Source organism: Coturnix japonica, chromosome 6 (assembly GCF_001577835.2).
Source record: "Coturnix japonica isolate 7356 chromosome 6, Coturnix japonica 2.1, whole genome shotgun sequence".
Taxonomy (NCBI): Eukaryota; Metazoa; Chordata; class Aves; order Galliformes; family Phasianidae; genus Coturnix; species Coturnix japonica.
In genome coordinates, this window is record NC_029521.1 from 27,834,473 (window position 1) to 27,860,706 (window position 26,234).

The window sequence follows — 26,234 nt, forward strand, 5'->3', positions numbered from 1 at the left end:
AAGAGAAGTCCCATTGATTCCAGTAACACCCCACTTAAAATAGTGCACAGGAGACCCACTGCCTGCGGATGGAATTTGCAATACTGAACCCACAGAAAAGGAATATAGTGGGAGCATTTTGCTGGGTGCTTAGCAATTCGCTGGTCAGGCTTTTTCCTGTTTTCCACTGTAACATAACTGTTAGTTTTAACAAAAACGTTTTGTCTAAGGCAGAATAATTTCTTCATAGCAATGAAGTGAGGTTCTGTTCACAGCTCTTTATTTCTGCCTGTATATAAAGTCGCTGAACTTCCTCCGCTGGATAAAATTATCCATCATTAAAATACAATTAGAAAAGTGAAGAACTGTGATATTTTGGAAGCACTGGATATATCTGCTTCTACCCCGGAACACAGTGTCCACTTCCACACAGAGGACATACATGTGTTATTTATACTTGTGTATATGCGTCTACGTACGTGTATATACCTGTTATCCCTTCTGTTTTTTACTGTTATAGATCCATTTTCTACTGAGAGTTTGCTGCCTTATGAAATAAACACTTCAAAGAACGGCACCCTGCATTATAATTGAATATATGACTGACAGTATAGTAAAATTATTATATTGGGAACTCATGTGTTATGTGTGTTATGAAATAATTGAATATATGAACGACAGTTTAGTAAAATTATTATGTTGGGAACTCGTGTGTTACGGAATAATTGAATATATGAACGACAGTATAGTAGAATTATTATATTGGGAACTCATGTGTTATATGTGTTACAGAATAATTGAATATATGAACGACAGTATAGTAAAATTATTATATTGGGAACTCGTGTGTTACGAAATAATTGAATATATGAGTGACAGTGTAGTAAAATTATTATATTGGGAGCTCGTGTGTTATGTTTGTTACGAAATAATTGAATATATGAACGACAGTATAGTAAAATTATTATATTGGGAACTCGTGTGTTATGAAATGGCTCTTAACCGCTCAGGTTTTGGTGATAGAAATAGCATTTTATATTGTTAAGGGCTCTTCCAAGGGCTAGGCCGCAGCCTGGAGTCCTGTGGAGAGCAGCCACACTCGAGAGAACTACAACTCCCGCCGTGCTGTTCCCGCGCACTACATATCCCAGACGGCATGATGGCGGTTGAGCTGCGGCGCATGCGCACGGCGGGGCGGGGACTAAGGCCGTGTCACTCGGCGGCGGGCGGCTGAGTTTCCTGAGCGGGGCGGGAAGCGGAGGGAGGGGAAGGGAAAGGGAAGAAGGGAAAGGAAAGGAAGGGCGAGCTCCAGCCGTCGGGACGGGCCGGGAGAGCGGCTGGAAGAGGCGAACAGGACCCCAGAGCGGCCCGGCTCCTCACAGGGCTCCAGTAAGTGCTCGGGGCCGGGCGGAGGGATGAGCTGGGGCCGCCTGAGGCCCGACCCGGCCCCAGGGTGCGGCGGCCGTTCTTCCTGCCGTGCATTGCGGGCGCTTCGGGCTTCTCCCTCTTTTATCGTTATTATTATTATTATTTCAAATGTCGTTTTGTTTTGAACTTCCTCTGGAAATCTTGGCTTTGCTGTTGGGGGGATCTCCGAGCGCTGCTTCACCTCGTAGAAAAGGCGATGGTGCGATCGAGCTCGGTGAGCGTTTAGGGCTCGGTCACATCCCCAGTGGTAAGAGGATCATCTCATTACCCACCTTTTATTTCTTATTAGTAGTGTTTTTTACCTCTTCTGCCTTCTCAGGTGTTATCAATGCACAGCCTGCAGTGCTGGGTGTGGGCTGTGGAGCTGTGGTGGTTGTGGCAGCCCCCAGCCCTCAGCCTGAGCTGCTATGGCTGCATACGGGCTGTTGAATGGAGCTGCAGGTATAGCAGAGTGCTGCTCAGCCACCTGGGCTGCTTGTTCCACAAAGCAGGGAGTCTTTGAATGGCTAACTTGCCTATAAACGAGCATTAAGCTCTGTCACATCTGCGCTCTGTAGCACAGGTACTACTCCATGTTATTAAGACTTTAAACCTGCAGTTGCTTTGGGAGTAATGAACGTATAACCTGCTCAAAAAGACGTTGTATTGCTGCATAAAGTATTTGCCAGGTGACTTCAAATGAGCAGCGTTTTGTCTTTGGGAGCAGGCTGTTATTTTGAGGCCTGGTTTTAACAAGTCTTCTGTCTTAACTCTCATGGTTCATTGGGATTCTGACAGAATATGTTGTAGTCAAGTGGGGATGAGTTCAGTTATAGAACTTATTAGGCTGCTCGTTAGGTAGAAAATGCTCTCATTTGTCTGAGTAAAGCTGAGAATGAGACTAATGCTTTTTCTCCAGGTAGTTAAGACCTAGATTGCTTCATGCTTCACCTTGCAAAGGCATTGTGTTTCTACAGAGGTTACCAGCCATCTGTGTGCATATACAAGGATGCGTGTGGAAACCAGAGTGCTGGATGCCATAAGCTTTTTGTTGCCTTCTGACACATTAACTTCACCAAGAAAGGGCTGTTGTATCTGCAAAGTGCATGTCCTGTTCTCTTCCCCTTCATTCAGTGCTGTATGTGATACTGGCTAACAGCACCGTATTATGGTTGGATACATTGAGAGGAAGTCACTGCGTTCTAGAAGGTGTTAGCAGTGGGTTTGGAACAGCACATTGGCCTTTTAGGTTCCTGCAGTTCTGCCTCCTATTTCTGGTTATTATTTCGACGTGTTGATAGATTCACACAAGTAACAATGTGCACGACACCGTCAGGCTCCTAAAGCAGAGAAGTGTGGAAGTTCTGCTTTCCTGTTTGTCACATCCTTCAGCGTTATGGGGTGGGCTGGGATCTCACTTACAGGCATTGTCAGCCTTGTCAGTATTCAAAGAAGAGCCTCGTAATTCAGGGGTAAATAAGCCCCAATGCTGCAGAAAGTATTAATTCAAGAGGTTATGCTGGGTTTTGTGCATTCTAACAGTTAATACTTGGCATGATGTCACTGAGTACTGGGCTGTCATAGACAGTTTTGCATAAGAAAAAGTAAAACTTGTTGTGAATCTGGTGTCTGCAGTTACTCAGCGCTGCTGTTGTTACTGTAGAAGTCAGTTCTGAGGTAGTAAAATGTACAGATGAGATCTTTTGCTTTCTTAGGAGCAGAGACTGAATGATAGAAGATGTGCCCTGTGGGGTGCAGAGATGCATTATATGCAGGGAAGAAACCTGAATGTCAGCAAAGGCCTCGATTTCTCCAGGTCACTGTGGCTTGTTTCAGAAGACAAGGAAGTTCTATCAGCAGGAATAATAAAGGCTGACTTTATCAGAGTGTTAATGGAGAAGAGAGGAAGTGCAGAAGTCCATTTTTATTGACTAGAGCAGATTAGAAAAAAGCTTGAGGACGTTGCTAAAATGTGACCTGATCTGTGCCTGCAATACAGGATTGGACACAGTCCAGAGTGCCAGGCCTGCAAAAGTGTTAATCTATTTGAGTAGATTTAGAATTTCATCAGTGTCTTCATTTCCAACCAGCCCTGGTTGTTTGAGCTGACACCTATCACAGTCAATGTAGTGCCTTCAGAATGCAGCAAGCCTGAAGCACTGGCAAAGAGCAAGAGATCAAACTGTTCTGTGGTTTGATTAAATCTAAAGGCAGTGAGACATGGCAGGACATACAGCTCACGGTGCCTTATAGAGCTGCATCAGAAACATCAAAATCCCATTGAGTTTACCTGATGTAAAAACAATGTATATTCTCTTAAAGAGAAAAAGAAGCACGCTGAGGAGGTTGGAAAAGCAAGTACAGTTTAAGGTTGGGTTTTAAAGCTATATATGTTAATGTACAAAACGACTGAAATTAGAGATAAGGCCGAAGTACTTAGCAAAAGAAGAGCTCTGCTCTCTGCAATGAGGACTTTGTACATCTGTAAGTCAGAGGCCGTTGTCTGATATGCAGCAGGCTAATTTTGAAACACTTAGCTACGTGATTGTGTATGGCTCAATTTTATAAATAACACCTTCCTGTTAGCGCTAGGTAAAGCAGCAGGGTTTTGTTGCTGCCAAGGAAGGAAGCTTGGTTCATTGTCTCGGCACTGAGCAGCGTTTTCTCCCTCCAGGGACTTGCAGAAGCATCTAGAATGTGTAGGTGTTTCTTTAATCTTGGAGAAGGAACTTATTAAGCTTTCTGGGGCAGAACTGTATGAGCCACTTACTTTGAGCAGATGTTATCTGCGCGAGTAGGGAGTTGCAGGTCTGGTAGACGTTTGTTTGTGGCATTTAACAGTTTAAACAGTTTTCAGGTTTGAACATATGCCTTCGCCTTGAAAATCTGAATAGTTTCAGGTATTTTATGTAGAAGAAAGGTGGTTCAATGGTGAGTCTGCCGTGCTGAGACTTGGGAAACAGGTTGAGCTTCATGCGTTGCCAAGAGCTCAATGTGTGGCCTGGGACGAACTGCTGCTCTGTCCCTCCACGTTCAGCTGGAGCTGCAGAGCTCAGTGCATCACCGGGTGTTACAAGGTCCAGCAGTCAGGCTTTGTGGTGCTTATGGCTTCCTTACATTGGAAGTTAGAGGGTAGGTGAGCTCCCTGCTGACAGTCAGGTTCTTGCAGGAAACCATTTGGGTCAGTTAAGGTAGAAAGCAGGTTGTTAAAAGCTGGAGGAGCCATGCGCTGTTTTGCGTGTTAAAAGCGAAAGTATAAAAGCAATGCTTAAAAACCTGAATGAGCCAGATCTTACTGGTGTGATCCAAGGGACAATAGCAAAGCTGTCTGTGTTCCACTCTCAACTGTTCCTTTATTTGGAAAATGCCATTAGTTCTAGGTAAGCTTTACGTCCGAGTGGTTTAGCTATCAGTTTTGTTTCTTAGTTATTACTGGCACGGTAGAATGTCCTAAATTCCTTTTGATTTTATTGGCTCTTCAGGTGAAAGAAGATGAGAACAGGGTCAGCTTTTCCACCGCATCACTGAGCTGAAAGTGTTTTGGTTGAAAATCCTTCTGCTGGAAGTTAAAGTTAGAATTGTCCTCGCTGTAAACTGAAAGCACAGACTAGACAGCAATTATCAAGCTGTGCAAACATGAGTTCTTATTGCTTAGAGCCTACGCCCCCAGGAGCAGTCTCTGCACTGCCAGAGATGTGATAAATTCATCGGTTTAATATGCAGTTATTTGGATGTGTGTGAGTGCTTTGGTCCCCATCACATTTACATCCCTTGTCCAATAAAATGTTTGAACTTGTTCAGACTAGAGATTTAATTAAGCGTTCTTCTGTTAAGTGCTAGAACAGTTACACGCCAGGTTTGGTGTAAAGAGAGCAGTCCTGGCCCTGCACTTCAAAGCACGTTGTTCAATTATTGGTTAACTCTTAAGGAGAGTTTATGATAACAGATGGGAACTTAGGCTGTACTAATAACTCATCTGGCAAATGAAGTTCTTTAGGTTGAAGACTTTGTGCTGCAGAGTTAGGTAGCAATGCTTAAAGGATGTTGCTGCTTCAGTAATGTTCCTGCATAGTCTCAACTTCAGGCTTCTGTTGTATTTTTCTTCATTTTCTTCTTTTATTTCCTCACTCCTTAAATGAAGTTCGCTCTAAGCTTCTTCATTTATACTGCCTTTCTAGTTGTTGTTGCTCTCATATTTTCTTTTCTTCTTTCCTGGGGGGGTGCAGGGGAAGAGTGGAGGAGCAGCCCTGCTTTGTGAGAGGTCCCTCTATTCCCTCCTTGGGGGAAGGCTGTGGTGCAGTAAGTTGAAAACCAGCCTGTTGTCTGTCTGTGGTAAGTTGAGGATTTCCAGGCATGTTATTGCACATACACAGGATTTATGATTCTTGTGGAGTATTTCCGTCTTGCTGTGCGTAGGTCATGGGGCAATCCTGCAAAATGCCAGGAGCCCAATGGCTTCCTGGTGCTATTAGGATTACTCTGTAGGTGGAGTGTGGTTATTCTTTGCACACTTTGTAATTCATGCTGTGAGAAACACCAGTGCCAACGCAGGGCCGGCAGCCGCACCATAAGCTGGTATTTATGACATGGCACGTACAGTGGGTGAGGAGGAAAGTCAGCAACCAGCTGTGGGCTGTGCCTGGTGCAAGGGAGTTCTGTAGGCTTGCAGCTTGCTTCTTTCTTACTGAGAATAGGATTTTCTTTAATTTGGTAGTGGAAAAAAAAATATATATATGAAAGGCAGTGGCCTGAAAATCTTGCTGTTTGATGGTTGGAGATCTGGCATGTGTTGTCTAAAGGAGGACTGGCTCACTTACATGAGGCTGACTAAGCCTTGAAGATCTCTCATTGAATTTGTTCTTACTGTAGAGCTCTGAGATTGTTCCTCACCACTGTGAATCCTCATGTGGCACTAATAGGATGTGATAAGTATGGTTGGTTCTGGGAGAGACCTCCAGCCTTCAGAGTGCTGGGAATTCTGACCTACAGAATCACAGAATGACCTGGGTTGGAAGGGACCTCAAGGATCATGTAGTTCCAACCCCCCTGCCTGGCAGGGCTACCAAACATACACCTTTACTAGATCAGGTTGCCCAGGGCCCCGTCCAACCTGGCCTTGAACACCTCCAAGGACGGGGCATCCACAACCTCCCTGGGCAGCCTGTTCCAGGGCCTAACCACTCTCCTAGTCTTGCACAATGGATTAATATTTAGTTGTCAGTATTATAGATAATAGCTGACTGACTAAAGAAACATCAGCACGTTTTCCTTGGGACTCTGAACTTACTTTAAAGTATATTACCTAGAGACAGCTGACAGTACTGCCATGCAGCACACACATGGCTTGTTATAATACCAATGGTCTTGGGGGTGCTACAGACACTACTGGATTCAGTCTGTACTGAAAGAGATGCATCAAACTCTGTACTTCAGTGTATTTCCACTATAAAATGTAAACTGTAATAAACATTTGTTGTATGTGGGTATTAAAGCACGTTAATGCTGTAGCACTTAAGTTGTAGATAATGTGGAGTACCGCTACAGGCATTTGTCTTCCTGAGGTAAGGAAAGAAGGGAATGGTTGGTTCCTTGTGGTTTAACAAGGCTTGGAAAACAATAGATCAGATGTGTTTGAAAGATGCTGATGACTGAGTACGGCTTAAGTGCAGGATAAGACGGCTATTTTTCAGAGGTGATTCATCACTGCAGGTAATGCTGCTTCTATATTGGGGCTTGGTTGTGCAGCTGCTTTTTTTTCCCTTATTTTTGACCACTTCAGAGCAAGAATCCAAACGTAGGGATCAACGTTTCCTGGAGACTTGCAGTTCTCATCTGCAGAACACTGCTAATGGCTTGTTAAGCTTGTAGCAAATCAATCATGTCATCGGTTGAACAGAAGCACTCAGTTTGCTTCGCCATCTGGGACAGAAATGGAACAGAAACAGTGACGGATCTTTGGGAAACAGGGAAGCTTAGCATGTCATTTCACAACAGTCAATCCTAAATGATCATCAAAATAGTGCCCAAGTCATCTGTCTCTCCAATTGCCAAGGTTTTAGTTTTATTTTCCTGTCGTGCTTTGGGTACTTTTAAGAATACTATAAGGGGTCTGTGAGAGATGGGAGAGGAGTTGTCACTGGGCTTAAGTTATCAACACAGTGTTCTGCCTCCCTGCTAAAAAACACTTCAAGGGATGGAAAATCAAAAGCTTGAGCAACTGTACTGGAAGATTATATGTTTCTCAGAGGCTCTTCAGAGCGGGTTGGCTCAGGGTTTTCTCTCTCTTCCCTTTTTATTGTCCTGTGTGCATGTAAAAAGAAAAGCTTTCATTGCTGTGGTGTGCAGGGTATAAGGACGATCTGAACTCATCCTTTTCCCATGGGAGTCAGTAAATGGAGTAAGTGGTCAGTAAAAAATGATGACCAACTGGTGAGCTGCTGATTTACAGCAGGAAGCTGGGAGTAATTGCTGAGGGAAAAGGGAAGAGCTGCCAGTGATCGAGGTGTATTTGGAACTGCTGGAACTCCTTCCCCTTCTGTTCATGCCTATTTTGTGTAAATTAAGCACTGACTGTCAAAGGAGAGTTGAAATAATTGAAGTATTACCTTGCATGCTGCTTTCTTCATCTTAGAAAGGCTTTGGATTTGATAAGGTGGAGGAAGCCATCCAACTGTAAAGGAGGTGAACTCAGCAGGTGCTGGTGTGAAACTAAAAATAGCAGATAGTGTAGGAGAGTATGAGAAGGCTGCTGCCAGCTGGTGGGGCATGATGCTGGTGTCCCTCTTGGGGTTCTGGTTATATAACCGGCCAACACAGCTGCAGGCTGGGACGAGGTGCTCAGTGACTTTTAGTTTGAGGTGCCCAGGAGGCCGGACAGCCTTCAGCTGTGATATAAATATTGAGGAATGTTGGTACACAGAGGAAAAGAGTGGTGAGAGGGGAAATCCGAGAGAAGCTGGGCTGAGGTACGTACCTTCTTAATTTAGTACTCTGCTGCTCAAAAAAGGGATGTGAGGCTACAGAAATAAGCAAGACGTCCTGTTTGGGTTATAGCACAGCCCTCATAGTGAGGCTGAAAGAGCTGCTTTACTGAAATGATTTCACTAACAGTAAATGGTGTCTGTTACATAGCACTGTATTATGCAGAGCAGTTTTAAGCTGAGGTGCTAAAGAATTGTTAGGTTGGTCTTCCAGCACTGATATTAGTGATAATAGTAACACAGTGTTCTGCCTTAGTTGCTTTGCTGGCTGTCTGGAGCTACCAGGCAGGGTGCTGCAGTGCGACTTTGTCATGTGTTGAGCTGCTTTATAACTGGAAGAAAGGTCTAAATTGATTGTTACGTGTGTTATCAAATTATGGTTTGTTAATGAAAGCTGAATGGAATTGGTATTAATTGGCAGTGGATTCTTGCCAAGATATGGTAGGATGGAAGTGAAGTTCTGCAGCTGGAGGATGACTGCACGATTTTATGCTGGCTTTCAATTTTATAACAAAGCTTAAGGTTTTTTAGCTGATAGGTTTCAGTAATCCTATAAAGTGCAGCTTCAGCCTGCTCCAGTAGGAAGCCAGCCACTGACACATACTTTTTATCAGCTTCTCTGGGCTTCAGCACTTGATATGAGGGACCGCCTGGCACAATTTGTGAGAGCAGTGGTAAATGGTGAGTTTTAAATGTACTTAAATTAAAACTCTGTGTTGCCAAGTTGTGCCAGTTTAGAGATGTAATTTGGAGAACAGCCACTCTAAAGCTTGCCTGTAGCTGCTGCTGTTTGTATAGGGTTCATGGTGAGGAGGTGTTCTCCAGTGTAAAGAGATCCCAAGAGCCGGTGGGGTTACTGTTAGGACAGAGCCTTGACAGTGCCCAAGTGTCTGCTTTCACACTTGGTTACAAGCAGAGCTGTGTTACAGAGCTGGTCTGAGTTCTGTGGTACTTGCATTGCAAGAGAGAATTTAATCACCTTAGGACATCTTGTTACTTTATTAGAGATCAAACCTGTGTCTCTGAAGTTTAAAACCAACATTGCATACCTTATACGTGGGCACTCCTTTTAAAGGGGAAAAGGGCCAATCGATCCGGTACTCATTGCAGGCTCATACCCAAGTAATGTCCTTGCTACTGTATAGAGAATATCTTGCATCTCCAGCAAGCGTGCAGACTTCATTGTATGTGAAAATGTACATGTTTTTAGAATGAAGCAATGTTAAAAATTATAAAAATGACTGGATTATTTTCAAGTAGCCTCTCACGCTGATCCTGCAGCCTATTCAGCTCTATTTGCAACCACTGCTGAGTGGAATTGGGAAGCTCTGGTCCCTGATGGCAGCATTTCAGACTTGAATTGGCACCAGGAGGTTAATGTGGTGCTGGTGCAAAGAAGGTTGGTTGCCTCATGGATGGAATAAATTGCCTTAAAACTGGTTAAATGAACGACTTCTCATATGGTGTCAGGATCGTGACAGCAGAAAGAAGTTATTCTCAGTGACTGGTGTAAGATTTGAATGGTATTCAAATTCCAACTAGTGGTATAAAAGGACAGTTGTAAATACAAACTCATGTCTGTGCATTTATGTATCTGATACCCAGAAATAAGTACATGCATGTGTCTACATCTGATTGCTAAACATGAGCCGTTCAAAATGTAGTGTCTTGTACTGTGGTGTATGAGTATCTACATACAGATAGTTATCAAGTGTCTGCCTCGTTATGCACGTATATATCTATTTAAATCAAGTAACTAAGCAAGGAGTGCAATTTTAATAACTATTAAACTTTCAAATTACACAGTGAAAGCTGGAAGTTCTTAGGAAAAAATCTGAAGTGCTTAAACCTTTTATGTGTCAAAGATCCTTGGTTGTGAAGGGCAGCGTCGAAGACAGAAGCATAAACCTAACATGATCTCAGTTTTGTCCAGTTGATGATTACTCTTGTTGGTAAAAACAAACACTTCTACTTACTGCCTAGATACACTGAGTGTGTGCTCCAAGGAAGTAAGGATGAGCTGTCTGAGAATTCAATGGTAGTGGGAGGAAACAGCCACACTTCGCTTATTCTTCTGTAGAAACTTCTTTGGGGTACTTGCTAAAACTGCTTGAAAAGTGTGGACTGGGCACAGAATGGTCTTTAAAGTCAGTTATGAGGAGCTTTGCTTTACTTCTCCACTTCTTGTTTTGCAGTGTGATGTTCTGGGTCAGAAATGCCTTATGTGGATCGTCAGAATCGCATTTGTGGTTTCCTTGACATTGAAGAAAATGAGAATAGCGGGAAGTTTCTGCGGCGGTACTTCATTCTGGACACGAGAGAAGACAGTCTGGTCTGGTACATGGATAACCCCCAGGTGAGATGCTCTTGGAAATGGTTATTAGGTCAAACTGATCGTTTGGATTTGTTTCCTTTTGTAAATATGTTAAAAGCTGAAAAAGAGCTTTATTATTATTTCTGTGCACATGGAAACTGGAAGAAAGGGAAAAAAAAAAGAATAAAACTACAGTTTTTCCATCTCTTTTAGTAAATACATGAGGCAGCCTTTGAAGTATCTGGCATAAAAGCTGAATGTCACTTCTTGTCCCTTCCGCCTGCCCCGATCAAAATACACAAGATGCCAACATCTGTTAAGGAAAAAGTATTCTTTCTGGATTTCCTGGTTGCAGACCTGCAAGAATCCTTTTTTCCTCTAGTAAAATACATGCACCTCTGAAACAATTACTGCTCATATTGTTCCTAGCGGTCTTTCTGTTTTTAGTTTATTACCAGATGCATGTGTAATAAACAAGTGGTTTAGATCCTGTTGGAAGTGTACATTGTGTATTGTGTGTAAAAACACGTTGGATTTTCTTTGTTTGTGGCATTGAATTATTTGCTTTTTATCCGTAAACACTGAACATGAAGCGAGAATAATTTAGTTTCACTTTGCAACATTGATTTGTTTCAGAATCTTCCCTCTGGATCTCCACCTGTTGGAGTCATTAAACTTACCTATATTTCAAAGGTAAGATGATATGTGAGTGTTGGTAGAAATGGTTGGTAACTACAAGTGACACAACACCTCAAGGTTTGAAATACCTCTTAGGTAGTGCATGGAAGGGTATGAAGCGGAAGTTAAGTCAATGGGTGTGATAGTTAGCAATAATAATCATCTTGAATAGACAGAACAGTGACATTTCTAGAAAACACTTAATTCTTTACAGTCATTTACTTGCACAGGAAAACTAAACAGTCTCTATGCTTAAACTTCCAGTAGATATTGCATTAACAAATAAGTGGAAAAAAATCAATCTTTGCATGTAACTTTTTCCTTTTGTTCTTGTGTTTCATCTTATCACCTGTTATTTTCTATTCTTGTAAGAGGTGTAACACACCACATCGATACCATGGGCACATCTCTGCAGGCGTTTCTGTATTCATCTATTTCCTATTTTTTTCCTTCCTGCTACTTTAACTGGAACTTTGCAGTTATTGACTGAAGCCCTGGGCAGTAGGAAATGCTCTTAAAGTTTTAGTTATGTTGAGATAGAGAAGTTCAAAATGCAAATATAAGTGTTGGATTTGGCAACTTCAGTGTTTTGCCTGTGAGATTTTTCCTTTCTTTAGAAGGGCAAGGAATCCTACAATTTAAGCAATAGGAGCATATGGTTTAAGCTGTCTTTTTTGCCACAGGATGTAGGCCTTAAAGTGAATATTACATAATGTTTTTCTTTTTGTCTGTATATCATAGCTAGAACGATATCTATACCATATACTATGTTGCTCATCTTCACATTCAGCCATTTGCAAGAGAGTGTGGTGATGTTTGATGTATTTTTTGTGTACTCGGTGATATTTAAAATGTTAATTTTCCTACTAGGTTAGCGATGCAACTAAGCTAAGGCCAAAGGCAGAGTTCTGTTTTGGTAAGTACTTGTATGCAGCATGCATGCCAAGTAAGTTCTTCAGAAACTTGAAACAAAGATGTGTTCTGCAATTCTATTACTAGATACAGCTGGTGGTGTTTTTTTTAGCAATAGCTTGTGCTCACCATTTCCTCTTTAATACGGGTGTGATGCTGGTTTCTTCGTGATGTGTTTTTCTGGCTTTTTCGTATTTCAGCTTAATGAGGAGTAGGTAAGAGTTGTTTCTTCAGATATTTGAAGTTTTTGAGACAGTAATAAGCTAATTAGAAATGATGGCTGTTTTCAGAGATACAGCATGCCTGTCAGCTACGGAGACAAGTCATTTAACCATTTTAATCTATGTTGCTCATAAAAGAGTTCATTTAATTGATATTAAAACATCATAATGCTTGCCAATGCTCTTGGATTAAGTTTCAGCCTATGGTGCTTCAGTGAAGGAAATAATTTGCTTCAGGTACCTTCTAGGTTTCTTGATGCTTAAGCTTGTTTAAACTTGGATAAAGCTTTGGCAGCTCATAAAATCCCTTAGATTTTGTTTTTAATTTTTCTTACTAGTAAGTCACTTGTCCAGAGCCCAACATGATTCCAGTATTTCATAGCAAGCTATTGGCACTCACAAAATGGTACATAAAGATGGTCATTGGCTGCTGTTCACAAGTAACCTTTCTTTATGGCTGCATTCTCAGGAGAGCTTTATCTCAGCTGAAGGTGCTGAAAATGCCTGCAGGGTGTTTGGCAGTTAGGTAGCACCTTTGCCATGGGTAGTGTTACACAGGCCCAGTGGAGGCAGCTTTGCTGCACTTTGTGTGGATCCACACAAGGTTAACATGTGGTGTGAACCATGTAGTGTATCATTTCCTCCCTGGAGGGAGTTGCCTGCTTTGCACTGGTGCTGTGTTGGAGCTAATGAAACACTTGGTAATCGCCCTTCATGTAGAGCTGCAGGGATTCTGTACCTCGTGTGTCAGTTCAGTGCCATCTACAGATTCCTCTCCATATTGACATGCAGAGATGTTTATCCTTATGTTAGCGATGACTTGAACTGTGGTGTTAGAGGTAAAGCAGCAAATACCTTGCCTTTCTGGGAAGGCTTTAGTTGGAGGTTATCTTAAGGCTCTTTCAGTATAAATTCTTAGTTTGTGAGGTCCCTTTTACTCAGAAAGAAGGATGTTTGTCCTTTCTGGATAGAAGTCTGCTAGGTGTTGCTGGGCAGAACTACAGAATTATTACAGTTCTGGTTTCTTTGTTAAATTCCTAAAATAAATAAAAGTTTTGTGTTCTGACTCTTCTAAAGGTGTTTGGTCCAGGCCGTCATGCATTTAATTATCAATATTGAAGTAATTAAAAGTCTGTGATTATATGGCATTAATGAATTTATTGCAAAGGATGGCAGATGGTGGTCAGAGGACAGAAATTCCTGAGTATAAAACATTGATACAGTTTCCTTTGAATAAAGGAAGCCGGTCAGTAGGTGTGTGTGTGTGTGTGTGTATATATATATATATATATATATATATATATATATATATATATATATATATATATATATATATATATAAAACTCATGGCAATTTCCTAAGAAATGCAGCACAAAGCTTAATCACTTGAACTGGTTTATCTGTTTGAAATAGCTCTTAACTGTGGTGTGAAGTTTGCTCTTAAGTTGCACTACTGTTAATTTTGTTATTGCTTTTTAACAGTTATGAATGCAGGGATGAGAAAATATTTTCTACAAGCCAATGATCAGCAAGACCTGGTAGAATGGGTAAATGTTCTGAACAAAGCTACCAAAATCACAGTAAGTGGTTTCATTGCTATGTTGTGCTGTTTTCAAATGTCAGCTTTGGCAACGTGTTGCATGTCTCTGGCTTTTACACTGGAGTGGCCACTTTATCTCTATAAACAAGTGCTGGCTAATTTCCAGGACTTGAAGGAACCAAACAGAACTCCTTCCTAAGCTTGAGTTCAGTTTTCTTGTCTTCCTTTTGCTTTGGAAACTGGACAAAAATGTGAGTTAACTTTAATAAAACACACAATAGTCTCTAATAATGGTTTTAATTTACTATGTGCCTTCATATTGGAATATCTGGATGATGCTTGCAGGCAAAGAAATGTGCATTTACCTGATGTCACAAGTTTTATAAGTCACAAAGTATTATTAAAATAATGAATGGACATGTGGTGCCATGTTACAAAGGCTCTTGCCTGATTTTTAGTAATATCTTTTGAAAGAAGTATTAAGCTATTAACTATGTTCTTAAAACTGGCAGATTACTCTCCTGGTTTGTAGCAGGGCAGCTGGTTATCACATCATGGAAAACATCTGTGGATTACCTCAGTCTTTTAAGAGACAGAAGTTATGGTTTTGTTTCTGTCCATATTTGGGGAAGTGATGATATGAACTGTTTTAAGAACATACTCTTACAAAGAAAGGGTTTTGAGCAGAGCACATGTTGTTGTTAGTAGCTTTCTAATTTTTGGGGGTTATCTAGGGATGTGGTGTTTCTATGAGTCGTTTGAACTGTTTTAATGTAAGCATTTCTTTGGACTTAGGAAAACTTCACTACTAATAATAAATAAAACCGGAGTCAGAAGGCTTTGTGGTTTTCTGTTTTTCATGAAGAGGAGCAGGGGAAGCTGTCCCAGGCTGACACTTCTTCTCTCAGGACTGCTTGTATTTCTCTGTGGATTGGAACTAGATGATTAAAGTCCTCTCCAACCTGAGCCATTCTATAATTCTTTTGTTTGTAAAATGTGCAGTCCTGGGTGTACAGAGTAGAATCACAGCAAACTGTAAAGTGGCTGTTGTTCTTGTATAGGACTGAAGCATAGCCAGTGAGCATATCTCCGCTTAAAATATTTCTAGCCTTGTACAGTGAGAAAGCATTTCTTAAATCCTGCTGATGGCAAACTGATAGTATTTCTTAGGACTGTGGTGGTTTTTTTTTTCTGTCTTCACATGTGTTTTATAAAACTTAGTTAGTTATTGTGTTTCAATTTGAGGTACCAAAGCAGTCTGATCCTCTGTGTCAAATGGATAATGCAAACCGTCAAGCTGAAAGCCCAGGTGGAAAGAAGCAAGTGTCTTACAGGACAGAAATTGTCGGTGGTGTTCCTATCATTACACCTACCCAGGTAATATCTCTAGAAGAAGTGGGATATTATTTTTATGGATGTGTCTGAAGTGAGTTGTTGGGGCTAATAGTGCCAAGGTTCTGTCATCTTAACAGGCAGGAAAAGTGGATTGAAAGTTGATGTTGGCTGATTATGCAATGCTATTAGAGGTAGTAAGGATGACTATGTCATGAGCATGTAAAGACAGTGAAGTTCAGTGAAAATATGAGGTAAAGGGTTCCTTGAGAAATAACCTTGGTTTTGCCTAGAAAATATTAGGTTCTGAAATAACCATTTCCTGTTGAGTGACAGGTAAGAGTTAATCTTGCACAAAAACGTCACCTTGATGTTCAGTAACATTTGGGGTGGGGAGGGGTGGAAATCCACGTGGAGACATAAGGACTTACTAGGACAACAACAACAAATAAGTTTAAATCCTGTCTTTGCCCAAACCCTGATTGTGGTGCAGTAGTGTAGGTTGATCATTAGAAAAAAGAATGAGGGCATGCTGAACTTTCCTCTTTTTCTTTTCTAGAAAGAAGAAGTCAACGAGTGCAGTGAAGGAGGTGATAGGAGCTACCTGAAACGATCGCAAAGTCACCTTCCTTATTTTACTGCTAAACATCCCCCAGATAATGCTATTATCAAAGCTGGCTACTGTGTAAAACAAGGAGCAGTGGTAAGTGTTTGAGATCAGCATGTTTCCTTAGTCAAGAACAAAGATCCTAATATGGTAGTTCTACTTACCAAGTAGGCAGATATCAAGAAAAAATAGTAGTTACCAGCAACTATAGCATTACTGCCAGTACTAAAGATGATTAAAGATAAACAGTATCCTACTCTGGAATATAATTTGTATTGTATTCATGGTCTTTGATGTTGTTGATGTTTTGGAGAGGAAAAGTTGTTCGCGTGTAGATTTCCACATTATGGTTAGTGCATTCCACTAAAAATTCTGCTCTACTGCAGTTACATTGAGTTCCTTATTTTGTTTTCTAGAAGCATCTGAATTAGAAATCTGCTTTTTAAATCATTCAGGTGTTTAGAGAAGACACTAATTTTAGTGTAGTTCAGAGGAAGAATTGTACCACTTGTTAGACTGATTAATACAAGTGGGACTATTCACGTGATGCCTTGCTAAATTGACTAAAAGCATGTAAACGATTCAGATTAAGCAAGATATACATACTGTGAGTCCTCAGACTCTTTTTATCTTGAGTTATGAACTTTCTTGTAGCATTTCAGTTTTTTACTAAGAATTAACAGGAAGCATTTAACTTAATTAACATTTTCTAACATTTCTTGCATGTCTGCTACAATTTTAAGTGGAGGTTTTTGCACCCAAAAGAATTTCTAGAAGATAGTATTGTCTATTATAAAATCTTTCCAGTGCTCTCTCATGCCAAAAGGCAGTCTTGCAGAATACACACACACACATGTATAATTGTGTATATTATAATATATAAAGTTATTTTCCTTTGGCAGATGAAGAACTGGAAAAGAAGATACTTTCAGTTGGATGAAAACACAATAGGATATTTTAAGTCTGAACTGGTAAGATTCTGATTGTTGCTTATCAATGATACTTCCAAGACTGTTAGCTCAGACTTCAGTCTTCTTTTTAGGGTCCTGTCAGTATGGCACTGAAAAACAGCAATAGGGTATATTCAGTTATCACCTCAATTTTGTTTTAATATCTTATCTTGGTTCTCACATATAGTTCATTCTTGAAACAGCAGGTCGTTACATGGAGGGACATGACTGTAATCTTGCAGTTCTTGATCTGAAGTTAAGATTATGAGATGTTTATCATACAAATGGTGGGATCTTTCCTCGTGGCAACCAAGACAAAGAATTCTGCTATTCACAAGCGGTGCTGTTTATTTATTAAAAATTGTATTTTTACCTTTTTTTCAGGAGAAGGAACCTCTAAGAGTTATACCACTTAAAGAGGTCCATAAAGTTCAGGAATGCAAACAAAGGTGAGAAGAGCTGGTGCTGGGACATAGTACACTGCATTGTTGTGGTTAGACTGCTTGTTGTTGGAAACATGGAGGAACTTAAATAGCTTCAGTTTATTATGCATGTATGATGCTTTTCATTTGCAACAGGTAGTTCCTGCATAGAACTGATGTTGGGAGTGCTGCACTATGCTGTACAAAACTACAGTATTTGGCTATTATTATAGAATACGAATACATTAGATGAGGGCAGAATAAAGGGATATCGTACAGTTAGGTTGGAAAAGACCTTGAAGATCAAGTCCAACCGCAGCCTAACCAGTACCCTAACTCTAAAAACCCTACAATAATCATATCCCTGAGTTATGAGTTAGAAAAGCATAGGTTCTGTCTGATATAGGGCAACAGTTCTAGGCGTCCCTTCTCTGTTTTTACAGTCTTTAGGCCTTTGCCTCCCTCATGCACTTGAGCCGAATAACCAAAGTTTAGATGAAAACTCACTGTCTCCTGTTTGCTTTCTACTGGGTGGCAATAGAGTAAGGAATGAATTGGCTTTGTAGCTGTGGAGATAGATATTGTGGGTTTTCTTCTTCTAAGCAGGCTGCTATTTAGGAATAATGTTTTGCCAAGTCAAAATAACAATAGAAATGTGAAGTCTTGTAGAAATCTGACTAAAACAATATTTATCTAAACTTAATATAATGCAATCTAGGACATTCAGAGTAAAAATATCAAGCAAACACGCATGTTGCTAATGAACTAAGGAGTCTTAAGGCTAAGCTTAATGAGTTGGTGCTCTTCTTTTTCAACTTTTTTTAAAGGAAAAAATATATATAGGGTGGTGAAGAGTGCAGAGGTCTCTAAAGAGCACATGCTTTGGCTCTTTGCACATTCTAGAGTGCTGAAGTGAATTGGAAAAGCTGAACTTCCTGTTGAACTGTCTTCTTTCATTTACAGTGATATAATGATGAGAGACAATCTCTTTGAAATTGTAACTACTTCTCGAACCTTTTATGTACAGGTAATTTCTTTTAAACTTTGGGTAAAACCAAGGGGTTGATGTAGCCAAAGCAAGGAAGCAGTGCCATTTGTCTTATGAAGTTGTGTTTAACTGCACTGTGATTTTCAGAGGGAATACAATTTTCATTATATTTCAGAAGATGGGTGAAAGAGATACTCTAAATCTCAGCAATTGTTGTTAGTGTCTGAAAGCAATGAACAATAAATCCTAATGTGATGTGGTTGGTATTTGTGTCTTCAAATTCTGTGGCATCTACTCAATATACTAAACCTTTAACTTTGAGGGTACTGAATTTTCATTTATAGTAATCAAGTTCTCAGATTAAAATTAGTTGCCACGTGAAAATAGCACAGGAACATCTAGGTTTTGTATCTGAAAGTGCTTTTGGCAGTATCTATCTGTATGCACATTATTTACTGCATCTCTTCCTTATTTTTTTTAAAATTTGATTTAGTGTAAGTTGATTTAGCGTAAATCTCAAAGACTTGCATTGTTTTGCTGTGTGGGAGTGTGATGCTTATAGTGCTATTTCTCCTATTTCTGAAGGAGGAATTCATTTCTAGCTTTCTCTTATAGGATTAGAATGGCTTTTATACAGGTTTTGGAGCCAAATGAGTTGTGAGCAGTCTCACAGCTCAACAGAATCTAATAGACATGTTTCATATGCTTCTTAATGATGTATATGCTAGTTTTAGTCAATATATATGCAACCTAACAGAGGGAGCTTTAGCTTTTTCTTTTGTCTCAGATACATACATATGTTAATCTGTTTCATCTGTGTAAGACTCTTGTTCTACATAAATGTATAGCAGACCCTGAATATAGACTGCTTCTTATTTTGCTGTAGCTCTTCAGTAATTACCTCATAGAAGTGACTGAAAAATGCAGAAGCTGTCATTGTGCAGAGTCCCATGAGGGAGGTCAGCAGATCTCCTGTAAGAATTAACGTGGGTGGTTTAATTTGTTTGTTTGAACTTAGCAAAAAAAAAAATGAATCTAGGATAAGTAAAATAGTGTGTGTGTGTATTTATTTATACACTTGCTGCTTATTACTTTATAGAAGCATATGTATATAAAGGTAAATTAAAGGAAAAATTTTTATGGAATATCAGCTTTAAGAAATACAAGTCCATATGGCTTTAAATAAGAGACCCTTCAAGTAGGATAAGGCTCTGATTTTAATGAGGATGGTCAGCACGCTGGAAAAAGAGCTGCTTGTTAAACATAACCCATGTTATTTGATCCAGGCGGACAGTCCAGAAGACATGCACAGTTGGATAAAAGCAATTTCTGGGGCCATTGTAGCACAGCGGGGACCTGGAAGATCAGCAGCTTCCGTATGTTACTCTGAAACTTAAAGAAATGCAATTAGTTGGTGTTCACTTCTGCACACGAGGTTCTAGATTTTTACTTTTGTCTGTCTTCCATTCTGTCCTGTAGTAACGTGGCATCTTTGCATGAAATTTCCTACGGACTGGCATAAATTATTTTGTGTTCTTAATGAGCACGTAGCTTAGTCTTATCTATATGTTGCTTTATGTGCCTTGTACTGTCTCGAACACGTGGGTCGTGCAAGTGCTGACATAGAAGGATTCGTCTGAGTTCAGTTGGATCTTTTGTTGCTATGCTGCTGTGAGTAAAATCAAACCTTTCTAATTCCTGCGAGGCATTTTTGATATTTGGATAGTGCATTCCAATGACAAAATCTTAACGTGCTTGTAGCAACTCTCGCTACTAGATTATCATTGTCTGTTGCTCGTAGTTCACTGTATATGCAGATACAGATTCCCATTTGAAATACTTTCTGAAGAAATGCCTGCTCGCATGAATTAGATCTTGCTGTTGGAGACGTAGTGTGAACACCATCTAGCATTTCTGAACTGAGGCACTGTGACAGATCTTCATGTTGGTGAAGCTGCGTGGATGACAGCATTTCATCCATGCTTGCATTTAAACTGCGTCACAGTGTCCTCAAGTATGGCCAGATAGAACAAATGGAATACTTTTACAGTTCAGATGCTGCAAGGTATGCTTTTTCACTTTCTGGCTGTGGGATGTTTTGTAATAAGCTGAATATGTCATCACCCCCATCACCTGAAATCCAGTAACTTCAATCTGACACCTGACTACATATTTTTGCATCAATGTTTCTGTCAACAGAGCCAAAGCTGTCAGTTATTTTTGCAGCTGAGAGCTGGCTTTAAATAAAAAATTGCTATGTTAAATCTTGTTACTTTTGGGGGGTATGAAAATACGCAGATAACTTTTCTTTGTGTATGCTGGTTTGTTTCCTTCGTGGGGCTAACTGAGCAACCTCGCTGTTACTGTCTGCATCACTTTTCTTTTTCCCTCTCTTCTTTCCCCAAGTATAGGTTACTCTAATCTTAGCTTTGCACTGTGTTCCAGATGCGGCAGGCCAGAAGGCTGTCGAATCCTTGTATACAGAGGTATACATCAAGAACTGGTGAATGCAGCACGTATGTGGGCTCTCATGGAAACTTGCCTTCTTAACAGAGGGCTTAGAACTAGAGACTAATTTGCGCTATTAAGAAACTAAAAATAATGCTACCTGTTACCATTACTGAAAACTAACTGGTAAATTACATCATTCACTTACAGGCTTGCACTGTATTTTCTTGCTTTTAAAATAATTGGAATCAAAAAGTGACAAAAGCATTTATTTGTACTTCAAACCAGAATATGCATTAAAACACAGTAAATGATGTAATATGATTTGGAAATGAAAGCACAAGAGCTGATTTGCATGAGAGTTCATATTTCCATTTTACTTTACATCTTGTTTTTGGAACTGCGCAAAAGCAAAATTAAACTTCAGCTCCCCACAAACTAATGCAGATGCGTGCACACAAAAAATGCACGTCTTAACTCTGGCAATTGGAAAGATAATAACTGCAGCCTGATCTGCATGGCTTATAAGTGTCTGCATGAAATTTAGTTCAAACGTAGAAGCGCTGTAATGTACGATGGCTGTTCAAAGCAGTACAGCTGGAGAGTAACATAGCAACAAAGTCTTTTAAAGGTGGAGTTAGTCAGTGTGGGTAGTAAAATCCGAGTATCCTTTGGCTGATATAATCAGAAAGCTTTCTGTAGAGGGATCTTGTCCTTGGTTCCCTGATTGCTGTCCTGCGTGTTCATCTGTGAGTAGTGTTAAAAAGAAGGGCAGTAGTAACATACTGAGTCATACAGACTCCTAAAGCAAACATTTGTCTTGAAGTGAACTGTCAAGTCAGGTGTGAAATACAGCAGTGTAATTAATATGTAACACCACTGAATTTGAGCACAAAATTGAAGTCCAAAGATGAATGACTCCTTCATCCTGTGCTATTAATTCATATAAAAAAGAAATATGATGTTATTTAGCAGGATCCATTATGATTACATGTATAAATCACTGTGATAGCATTCTAAAAGAAACTTTGAGAAAATCAAGTATTTCGTTTAGGATATATATTTTGGCTAATGAAGTGCTTGAAAAGTGCCTTGATTTGTGTACACACGTGGGTTTGCTGATTTCTTTAGTCCCTGTACTAACACAGAAAATTTTCTGTGCAAATGCACAGAAAATTACATTGCAGAAGTGGCAGCAGCAGCAGCTCCTAATGCATTTAGTGAAATAATTAGTGCATCATTGCACGATGCTCTGATCATAACATTTAACTTTACATCCTGTGCTGTTTTAGCTGTCCCCGGGTCTTTGAGGTATCCTTGCAGAACTGACAGATAGGATGCAGAATCTGAGACATTCTCTTCTGGAGATAGAGGTGTAGGTCAGGTAGGCTGCCCTCCTGTCATGATCTAAAGGGATTCCTAGCCCCTGGGTACATAGAAGTTGCTGTGATGATGGCTTGCAGGATTCCATGGTGCTCGTGGACACAGGCATAATTTTCTTAAAGATTTCTGTTCATTGTAGATCACCAATATGGATAGATAGAGCTATAAAAGCTGTTGAAGGTATTGCTTGCTTGTTTCAGGAAGTAAATGTCAGATTATTTTCCACAGTGTCAGTCTCTTAAAGTGGTATGTGAAGGTCGACAGGGTGGCAGGTAACAGTTATTAACACAAGAAAGTAACTTGACAGCTGAAGGAAATAAGATTTTCTTCTGGGACCGTTAACTTCAGAGCTTTTATGTGGTCTTGATAGCGAAGCAGAGTTGGCATTTCTCTTTGGTCCCCAAAATAAACTGAGGAGATCGATCCTTGCAAGAAGAGGGAAAAGTATCATAGAATGGCCTGCTTTGAAAAGGACCATGATGCTCATCTAGTTTCAACCCCCCTGCTATATGCAGGGTCACCAATCAGCAGACCAGGTTGCTCAGAGCTACATCCAGCCTGGCCTTGCATGCCTGCAGGGATGGGGCATCCACAGCCTCCTTGGGCAACCTGTAAAACGTGTGCTGCTTGAGGACTTAGGATGCAAGTGCCTGCTGTATGTAAAGGTTGGAATAAATTTATTTCTGAAAGATGTCATTTTCAATAGCTTTGAAGGTGCATATCTTCAGAAGGTTATGTAGTCTTAATAAAACAAGAAGCTTCAGTTTGCTGGACTATATTATAAAGTGTAAGCAACTGCTGAGCTTGATTTAAGAAATGTAATTTCTTCCAATGAAGAAATGGATGTTGCTGTCACATACTGCTGTAGGCTCACACTTAATACACTGCCTTGGGAAAGCACTTGCCTCCTCCTGCTATGGCTGATGCTTTGCTTTGTGTATTTCCTGTCTTGATTTTTTTTTTTCTGAGTGTGAAATCTGAAACTGCATCTTTGTAATGTGATGTCAGTGACTTGATTTGACACGTGCCTTTCTTTTCCAGGAGCATACCGAGTCTTCTTCCGAACCCAGCCATGCTCTCCGTTCTGCCTTCCCAGCCCCAGCCACCTCACATTCCACAGCCACTCACAACAGCCCTCTGGTCCCAAACCCTCACGCCAAATACCCTGCCTTGGAGAAGCGAGGATTTCACGAATCTTTTACCAAGGCCAAGCCAGGGAGCTACAAGATCCAGGCTGTCGCTCCAAGAGAATCAGCTGCCAAAGTGACTGAACAGGGCCTCTCGGAACCCCAAAGCAAAAATGGCACTCAGGAACAGGATCCTGGCCTTGTGGATCTGGATGATGCAAGCCTTCCAGTTAGCGATGTGTAATGATGGAAGTGTTTGGAGAATGATCCATTTGTTCGGTCCTCTAATTTCCTTGCTCAGACTTTTAACCAAAGAAAATTACAGGAAATGAGAACAAAAATAAAAACAAACACTGATTTATCTATCTAAGTGTATATATATACACATATGTATGTGTGTTTATGTACACATATGTGTGTATATATATGTTTATATATTGCCTTTCAGCTGAGGGTCAAAAATGGACCTCCTGCATTTTCTCAAAGCCTGACAGTAAATCACCAGGGAGGGGCCAAACTGCACAATTTACAATGAAGTAAACATAAGACAAAACCAAAAGCCTACCTTAATAACCTGCAAAAGTACCAGCAACTTTTCATTCCCAATCCGGCAACCTAAATTTACAGTTAATACTGTGTTGTTAAAACCTTATTGCCAAAAGATGTGATTACTTCATTCTGAACTACAGTAAGATGTTATGCATATATGAGAATTGTTTCTCTCCATGGCTTTTCAGATAGCAGGAAATACACAACGTGTTTCTTTGTTCCTTAGGATCAACAGTGTCAACTGAATTGTTATCAGAATAAGAATTCTGGGCTCCCCTTGGAATTCTAGTTATGGTGCTGAAAAAATTTCCACTAGAATAATATTTTGAATAGTCTATTTTTGATGCACTCCTAAAGGTGGGTTGTAACTTTTTGCACATTTGGATTTTAATGGACTGCATGTAACGTTGTCTTGGAGCGGGGGAGGAGGGAAATTGGACTTAGTGAATTTGGACACTTTGGACCTTTTGAACTAAGTAGGGTTTATATTGTGTTACACGAGGCTTTGCAGTAATTATTTTTATGTCTAAATGTATCGTTCCATTACTGTTTTGGGGATGGTTTTCTTATCAGTGCTTTGTGAGCAGTTGTTTCTGTGTTGGATCAGTGGAAGACCTCCTCGTTTAGTTTTGTCCTTATTGGTACTGAACTGTTCACAGTCATGCAATTGTGGCCTATAACTTTTGGTTCACTAATAATCTTAAGTGCCTGTGTTTTTTCTCACGTTGTTGAAACACTTTCACGTTAGGTATGTACACAAACCATTCGCCATGGCTTCGAACCTTGGGTTGAGAGTTGTTCTGAATAGTGTTGTTTGAAACGGCTGTTTTAAAGTAGAAATCTTATGCTAGGGATACCAGGGTTCTGGTATGGAGTCTACTAGCTGTGCAATATATGTTCTTGGGAAAGAGAAAATGAGTATTTGTCATTTGTGTACACTGTGTTTTGGGGCTTCGGTGGTGCACATGGGAAGAACCTTTACATTTCAAGCATTGGATTAGATTGAGTGTGTACTTCTCAACTGTTTGTTTTAATCAGAACCCCACGAATATGTCATGCTGCTGCTTACTGTGATTCAGATAGTCCAGCTCTGTGTTACTTTATTGTCTACTCTGACCTAAGATACATATCATACCAGTCCATCTTCTCTCTTGACTTCCAAACTGACTTCCTACCTGAGAGATACGGATGGCTTTACGGTGATAATTTGTTGATCCAAGGATGGAATAATTGGTGTCACGTAAGAGTGAAATACAGTCTGATTTCAGAACCTTATGTCAGCACCTTCATTGTTTTTATCCATAAGCTAACTAACCACAGTCTTAAGGCAGTGGTGTTTGTATATTACTGGTTTTCTTTGACTCTTTAGATACATGTGAAAACTAGCACGGACTTGGAAGCTTCTGTAAGTGTCTCAACTAGTATTGTAGGTTTTAACTTCTTTAAAGACAAAACAATAGCTCTTCAAAGGCTTATTTTTTCACGAGTACATTCGGTGTGGAAGGCACTCTGCATTAAAGTATTTTTACCGTAGTCTAACATCTGAAATCACTTGCTCTGGTACAGCTTTCACACTGCATGTTCATTTTACTCTATTTTGGTATTGGCAATTTTACACATCGGGTGGAGGTCAAGCAGCTCCATTATGGGACTTTTAAGAATGGGGGGGAGGGGGGAGAAGTAACAGAAAGAACTACTGATGTAGCTCAGTAGAATAGGGAAATATTTGTGGTTGGTAATTGTCAGGGTCTCCTATTTATCAGTACTTTTATAAATCTATGAAAATTGTTAAATTATTTTAGAAACAGTGCTGTAAATATGTCACGTTTAAATTGTCAATAAATCACTTTGGGTAACTTAAAAGTAACAGCTGGCTCTGTTTTCTTGCAGTGCTTTGAATATTTTTGCGGTGTTTTCGGTGTTACACAGGAGAAATCACATCCGTGACACCTGGAAGCAGCAGCCAGGCTTTCATCACACCAGTGACCCCACTTCAGCATTCCCTGTTGTAATGTGGCGCAGTGAATTGGTGCCTCAACAACGTGCAGGCTTCAGATAAAGAGATGTAATTGCATACGGTATTTTATATAGGTGGTGCATAGTTATCCAAATCCAGTTAATTGGGACATCTGGCAGAATTATTCTATCTTAGCTCTTCTTCAGAGAGCATTGTGACCTGAGCTGTGGCCACTGAAATGAGTGAGACATCTTGCCATGTGCTCTGTTCATTTGTTAAGCGTTTGCTATTCTCTCTCTCCTTTATTGGAGAGGAAATTGAATAATTCCTCGCAGCTATACCTTTCCTTAGGTTTCCTGCTGCAATACTGACTGCTAAACCTGCAGTTCAGCTGCTTGTAAAGCGGCTGCCAAATGTAGTAGTACAGACTATAGTTCAG

The 26,234-nt window shown here is 40.2% G+C and overlaps 1 protein-coding gene across 7 annotated transcripts; it reads left to right on the top strand.

The window, feature by feature from the left end:
- Nucleotides 1-1,205: 1,205 nt before the first annotated feature.
- On the top strand, nucleotides 1,206-25,705 carry PLEKHA1 (pleckstrin homology domain containing A1). 7 transcript variants are annotated; one of them, XM_015867588.2, is made up of 13 exons: nucleotides 1,206-1,368; nucleotides 10,562-10,722; nucleotides 11,317-11,373; nucleotides 12,229-12,274; nucleotides 13,975-14,072; nucleotides 15,278-15,409; nucleotides 15,924-16,067; nucleotides 16,874-16,942; nucleotides 17,306-17,370; nucleotides 18,307-18,370; nucleotides 19,618-19,707; nucleotides 20,743-20,847; nucleotides 23,204-23,314. In XM_015867588.2, the coding sequence occupies exons 2-12, from the start codon at nucleotides 10,582-10,584 to the stop codon at nucleotides 20,836-20,838; spliced, it is 1,002 nt and encodes a 333-aa protein (XP_015723074.1). In that variant the 5' UTR covers nucleotides 1,206-1,368; nucleotides 10,562-10,581; the 3' UTR covers nucleotides 20,839-20,847; nucleotides 23,204-23,314. The 7 variants fall into 7 exon arrangements, with proteins under 7 accessions (XP_015723074.1, XP_015723068.1, XP_015723071.1 ...); XM_015867582.2 differs by having other exon boundaries at nucleotides 1,207-1,368; nucleotides 20,743-20,817; nucleotides 23,204-25,705; XM_015867585.2 differs by having other exon boundaries at nucleotides 1,207-1,368; nucleotides 20,777-20,847; nucleotides 23,204-25,705.
- The last annotated feature ends 529 nt before the right edge of the window (nucleotides 25,706-26,234 follow it).

Bases quoted from the DNA above. Each gene is read 5' to 3' on its own strand.
- PLEKHA1 (XM_015867582.2), top strand. From the start codon at position 10,582: ATGCCTTATGTGGATCGTCAGAATCGCATTTGTGGTTTCCTTGACATT. The intron at 11,374-12,228 runs GTAAGATGATAT...TTTTCCTACTAG, and splicing joins AACTTACCTATATTTCAAAG to GTTAGCGATGCAACTAAGCT. The intron at 17,371-18,306 runs GTGAGAAGAGCT...TTTCATTTACAG, and splicing joins GTTCAGGAATGCAAACAAAG to TGATATAATGATGAGAGACA.